The 6,366-nt window shown below is 39.9% G+C and overlaps 1 protein-coding gene across 3 annotated transcripts in view; it reads right to left on the bottom strand.

The window, feature by feature from the left end:
• Positions 1-1,718: 1,718 nt before the first annotated feature.
• Positions 1,719-6,366, bottom strand: part of LOC104594351 (translation elongation factor Ts (EF-Ts)) — a 41,294-nt gene continuing 36,646 nt past the window's right edge. For 2 of the 3 annotated variants that reach the window (XM_010254611.3, XM_010254612.3), the window contains exon 9: positions 1,719-2,239. In XM_010254611.3, the coding sequence (XP_010252913.1) occupies positions 2,197-2,239 (43 nt within the window). In that variant the 3' untranslated portion in view covers positions 1,719-2,196. Of the gene's footprint in view, positions 2,331-6,366 lie in introns of all 3 variants that reach the window. The other variant, XM_010254613.3, reaches the window with a different exon arrangement.

The raw sequence follows: 6,366 nt of genomic DNA, 5'->3' as shown, positions 1-6,366 counted from the left end.
CAGAAGCATGATTTCAACTCTAGTTTTTGCTATAAACATGTGTACGATCAAGGTTTCAAAAACCAACCTTAAAATGAAATCACTTTTGCCACCAGTTTTTGGATAAGTGGTTCAACTGTCCAGGTCAAATAGGTCAAAACAGTTGAGGCTAATATTTACTTGTTTGTTGTATCTTGACTGTTGGATTAACATATCAGGTCAGGTATGAAGGATCATATAAATACCTTGGATTAGAGAAGAGAATGAAAAATGACATAAGAAACGGGAAAAACTTTAGCTGTTGGGGGGACCAACAGCCTATGCTGTTGAGAGAATTTCTGAAAATGCCAGGTTGCCATGAGAATGGGTAAATTAGTAATTACATCTTGTTTTTTTTTATTAAAAGCCAAAGCATGGGCATGAATAGGTGAACCACCCAAAACGTGCCCAACCTAGAAACTGTCTCAACAGCTTATGCTGTTGGGCCCCAACAGCCAAAGTTAACCCTAAGAAATGAGGGGGAGGTGGCGGCAGCAAAGTCCAGTTGTCCACCATGGTTGCAGTCATCATTTCCATTTGCCGGTTGCTGCAGCAGAGAGAATGAATGAGGAAGGAACCATTGACGTTCTCATTTCTTTGCGAATGAGATTTGGATACCATAGAGATTGATCTTCTGACAAAACATTCTTGTTATGTTGAGAAATGTATTCATATTCCTGCAGTATTAGCGGTTGATTGCTTGTAATCCATTTCTGTACTGAAAATATGCGATTACTGGTAACTGTTCTGGGGGGGACTCATCGTTGCCAGTTCCTGTTTGTTAAGGAAGAAGGCAATGAACAGTATCTTCTAACATTCTAATGTATTTTTTTATATTAAACATTTAAACCCACAAACTGCTACCCAGGTTGAACAGTTCAACCATTCGGGTAAGTGGGCTTTTTTGACTCTTCAACATTTTCAAAAAATAACGATTCAGGGCAAAAAATAGAACCGGTGACCTTTCTGGTTTCCAGGCATAACGGCTCAACCGTCCGTATCAACGATGGTTTTACAACCTTTTGTGATGGAAGGAAGGCGGGTGCAAAACTTCAAATGTAATTCTTAACAAGGTCCAAACCACACCGTCAAAGTCATCTCATCATCTCATCATTCTTTTTTTTTTTTCCAATTTTTACTTGGTAAAAAAATCCAAAAAGCCAAGAGGCCTGTGGTGCAAAACTTCAAATGTAATTCTTAACAAGGTCCAAACCACACCGTCAAAGTCATCTCATCATTCTTTTTTTTTTTTCCAAATTTTACTTGGTAAAAAAATCCAAAAAGCCAAGAGGCCTGTGGGCTGGGCCCGTGCCAGGCTCCCTTCTTGGATTCATGCCAGGCAGGGTCCGAAAAAGTGGGCCGTGCATCATTACAGCTCTGGCCACAAGACCCAATGGGAATTGGGAACATCTCTTCATACTTTATGTTGCAAGGGGAAGATGTTCACGATGTGCTTCTTTAGCTTTCTTATGCACAGGATGTGGCCAGCAGAGTAGATCTGAACTCTTATCTCATGTCACATATTCAATATGTGGCAACTGGCAGTGGCAAGTGGCAAGTCATGGAGCCCTGTGTAAACGAGCCGTGGGAGGCTAAGACTCCATCTTAGTCCTTTCAACTAAGAATCTATCAAAAACTTCTCAACCGGTTAGTAAACCAATAACCGTGACCAAATAGCATAAAGCTTGTGGACCAATAGGTAGAAACAAAACAAAAACAGTGTTTGAAATATACAAATATAAGGTATGATCCTATATTTCCTGTCGGAGATCTATAGATAATAAGGTCTGCTAACCCAGAAAAAGAGTGCAAAATTTATGCTCCTGGTAGAAAGGAGACTACTATCTGGTACAACGAAGCTCAACAGTATTCAAAAGGAAACAAGGAAGAAATAAAGAATAAATGATTGGAGGATATAAGTTTATAGTGAGCTCTTGCATGCCTGAAACCAAGATCAATCCCAACAACTTGATTTTTGCTAGACCTGCTTAATCGTTCATGACAAAAAATAAAGGGAAAAACTGGTAAAAAGTATCAAACAAGGTCTGAGCATAGCTAATGCCCTTCTTACCCTTGCAACAGAAAACGCCAAAATTATTGTTGGGCACTTGGGCTGTCAGCAACTTTCTCTGAGGGCAGGCATATGTCTTCTACACAAGGACATGAAATCACTTCAACTTAAGCAGTCTGAGCCACTTCACATGTACTGGGCATTTCTAGCCTGCAGAATATTACAATCTTCAGTTTCAAGTGAAGGATGGGGATGGGTGGAGTACATGCAGTGAGGCCAAAACGCTTGAGGCTATGCGCACCTTACCAGGAAAAAAGAAACAGGAAGAATGAAAGAATATCACATGACAAATAATCACATTCTCTGTATTCCTTGAAAAACATATATGGCAACACATTTGAACTCCAAACAGCATGTCAACATAGACAAACACATAACTAAACTTACATTTTTATAATGAATTTCATAGCAATGAATATGCTGTCACCCAGCTAGAGTAAATGCAACCAAGGTATTTTTATTCAATTTCTTTTGAACTGATTTCAGGAAAAAAAATGGTGCTTTATGAAACATGTGTTGCAGTCAAAAGGTTTTAGCAAGCCAGGTCAGAATCATTATGCCATTAACAAAACTAAGGAAAATAACTTGCTATGAATAGCTAAATGACTAAGCAAAAACAGTACTCAGTACATGGTGGCATATGTGCCTATGTGGCATCAAGATGGGAACGACAACTGCAGTTGAGGTCAAAGTAGGTGATACAAAAGCAAGATTGTAGATCATCAGTGTTCGGATCCAGTTCAAGTAAGGAAAAAATTCAAGAGCAAAGAAAATTCAGAGGCATTCTTTGCTTCAGGTGGTACTATATTACTACAAGCATTTTCTTTTGGATCAGTAACCAGATTCTTTATGTATGAAAAATACAGCGTACGCCAATTATATATATATAAAAAAAAAAAGTGAATGCCAAGCACCCTTCCCTACTGAATTATAGGCTAGCCCTAGCTACCTATACCCTTTTAACACCATTTGTCTTTAAATATGACCCTCATGGGGATGCTCCCCCACCACCCACCCAAATACAGAACTCTTCTATCTACCTTTTTGTCCAGATAGTGATCTTTGGGTCCATGTAAAGTGTGAACAGAATTCAGATCTAGAAGCAACCAGATCTAGGGGTGTCAAGAATAGTTGACCCCCACCCCAAAGAGCCTCCTTTATATTAAAGAGATAAAAAGTATGTACAGATACAAGAATGCCCTTACAGGGCTGAAAGATAAAAAGAACAAATAAAACAATAACTATGATACTGTACAACAAGGACTACTCTAATAATGGACATCAAAATATATCTTCACTCCCCCTCAAACTGATGTGTAGACATCAGCATCAGTTTGCACACAAGAATGAGATGTCGACTCTTAGTCATGGCTTCGGTGAAGATGTCGGCAACCTGCATGTGAGAAGCAACATGAGGAAGAGATATAGAGCCTGCAACAAGGAGGTTTCTAATAAAGTGACAATCCACCTCGATATGTTTAGTCCTCTCATGAAAGACTGGATTAGATGCGATCTTGATAGCACTGGTGTTGTCGGCATATAGAGGGATAGGAGTAGGAAGAGAAATCCCAAGATCAATGAAAAGTGACTTCAGCCAAACAATCTCGCTACATGTAGAAGACACAGCTCCATACTCAGCTTCAATGGAAGACTTAGAGACAATTTGATGTTTCTTGCACTTCCAGAAGATGAGAGAGTCACCCATAAAGACGCACCACTCAGTAGTGGATCAACGAGTGTCAGGGCAACCAGCCCAATCAACATCAGCATAAACCCTCAACTGTATGGATGATGAGGAAGAGAAAAACAGTCCCTGAGAGGTGTCTCAAACATAATGGATGATGCGGTGAACTGTAGTCATATGAGGTTGTCTCGGGGCAAAGACAATTTGACTGACAACCTGAAAAGCATGTGAAATATCAGGCCTGGTCATAGTAAGATAGATCAAAGAGCCAACAAGCTGACGGTACAGGGTGGCATCAGGAAAGATGAGACCTTCGGATTTGGATAGCATGACATTCAACTCCAAGGGGGTATCAACATGTTTCTTATCAGTGATTCCAGCTAGTTTGACGAGATCAGAGGCATACTTTTTTTGACAAATAAAATATCCTCAACTGCTACGATGAACCTCCAAACCCAAGAAGTTAGAGGACCTAGGTCCTTCATATGAAATGAGTTATGAAGAGGGAGTATGTCATCATGGTCATCATGGTCATCATGGTCATCCCCCGTTAGGAGCATGTCATCAACATATAATAGAAGAATAGTAATACCCAGGGGTCTTCTCTTAACAAAGAGGGAGTAGTCAGAGGAACTCTGATTATACCCAGTTGCAACAACAACATCCCGGAAGCACTCGAACCAAGCCCAAGCCCTGGGTGCTTGCTTCAGGCCATATAAAGCATTCTTCAGGCAACAGACACGTGAAGGATCACTGCAATATCCAGGCGAAGGTTTCATGTAGACTATCTCCTTTCGCCATGAAGGAATGCATTCTTCACATCTAATTGATAAATAGTCCAAGAATAAATAGCAGAAATGGCTATAAGAGTCCGAACTGTGGTGATCTTAGTGACCGGGGGAAATGTTTCTTCATAATCAATCCCATATTCCTGACTGTATCCTTAGGCAACTAACCAGGCCTTATATCAATCAAGAGAGCCATCTGATTTCAGTTTGATCATATAGACCCAACGGCTTCCAACAATAGAAGCATCTAGAGGAGCTAGCACAAGATCCCAAGTGTCATTCTCATGGAGGGCTTGAATTCCGGCATCAATAACTTCTTTCTACTGAGAACTTCTAATGGCTTGCTGATAAATTCTAGGGATATCTGTGGAAGAAAGTACAACAGAAAATGAACTATGGTTTGAAAGAAAACCATAGCGGTCAGGAGGTCTAGAGATACGGGTAGAACGACGAAGTGGAATAACTGAACTACTATCTAAAATAGGAGGATCTTGGGTCAAGGTATCACTTATAGAGGATATCTGAGATGAATGCTCTGGATCGGGTGGAAGGGGGGTTGTGGGCACAGGAGTCGAGACACGTAGCCGCTTGCAGGTGAAGACAAGAATATCTCTCTCGGTTGAGGAAGTAGTAGTTCATTTGAATCAAAGTCCTGCAAAGCAGAGATGCAAGGAGCAAACAATCTAACATCCCCAGCAAAGGAGGAGATATGTTCAAGAAACACAACATTCCGAGAAATCCGAATACGACGAATAGTAGGATCATATTACAAAAATCCTTTGTGGTCAGGACTATATCCCATAAAGGCACACATAATAGACTGAGCAGTTAATTTAGATCGTTCACGAATAGGAAGATGAACAAAACAAAGATCCAAAAACATGAAGGCTAGAGAAATCTAGGGGATAAACAAAAAGTTTTTGGAAGAGAGAGGTGTTGCCTAGAACAAAGGATGGAAGAAAATTGATAAAAAACACGGTTATACTGGCTGCTTCTACCAAAAACGAAGTTGGAGTATGAAACTCTTGTAGTAATGTCTGCACAACACCGAGAATGTGTTCGTTCTTCCGTTTAGCTACACCATTATGTTGTGGAGTTTCTGGGCAGCTGCGCTGAGACTGAATTCCATGACTCATCAAATATGCCAAGAAGTCTCCATCTCTATATTCTCCCCCTGAATCTGAGCGGAGGATAGTCACACTGCACTTGAATCAATTTTGCACCATAGTATGAAACAACTTAAATGCACCAAAGACTTCTGATTTGTGTCGCAAAAAATAAATCCAAGTATATCTGGTACAATCATCTATAAATAATACAAAATATATGTACCCCAATCGTGAAGTAATAGAAGCAGACCAAACATCACTATGTATTATCTCAAAAGATTTAGTGGCATGTTCAGATTTATGAAAAAATGGTAAAACATGACTTTTACTCAAAACAACACGTAGTGCAAGAAACATCAAAAGTATCAACAGGGGAAATTTTATTCTTAATCAATCCAGAGTCAAACAAAAACTTTAATTTTGGGGAATATGGATAACCCAATCGTTTATGCCATAAATCCCAAACATTATTTCTATAACTCAACATAGAATCAGAAAAAGAAGAACTAAGTAAAGCTAAAGATGCCCTTAGTTGAGACTTCTCGAACCCCAGTGCAGATAGATGGCCCAGCCTATACCCCTTCCCTTTTCACCTTCCCAGTGTATCGGTCCTGTATCAAGCTACCATCATGAGAAAAGGTGAAAACATTACCTTCATCAACAAGTTGACCAACAAAAATCAGATTAGTAGTAAGG

This window comes from Nelumbo nucifera, chromosome 1, assembly GCF_055504915.1.
Source record: "Nelumbo nucifera cultivar China Antique chromosome 1, China Antique-T2T, whole genome shotgun sequence".
Classification (NCBI taxonomy): domain Eukaryota; kingdom Viridiplantae; phylum Streptophyta; class Magnoliopsida; order Proteales; family Nelumbonaceae; genus Nelumbo; species Nelumbo nucifera.
The sequence above is the reverse complement of the archived record's forward strand: the minus strand, read 5'-3'. Positions and strand labels throughout refer to the sequence as shown.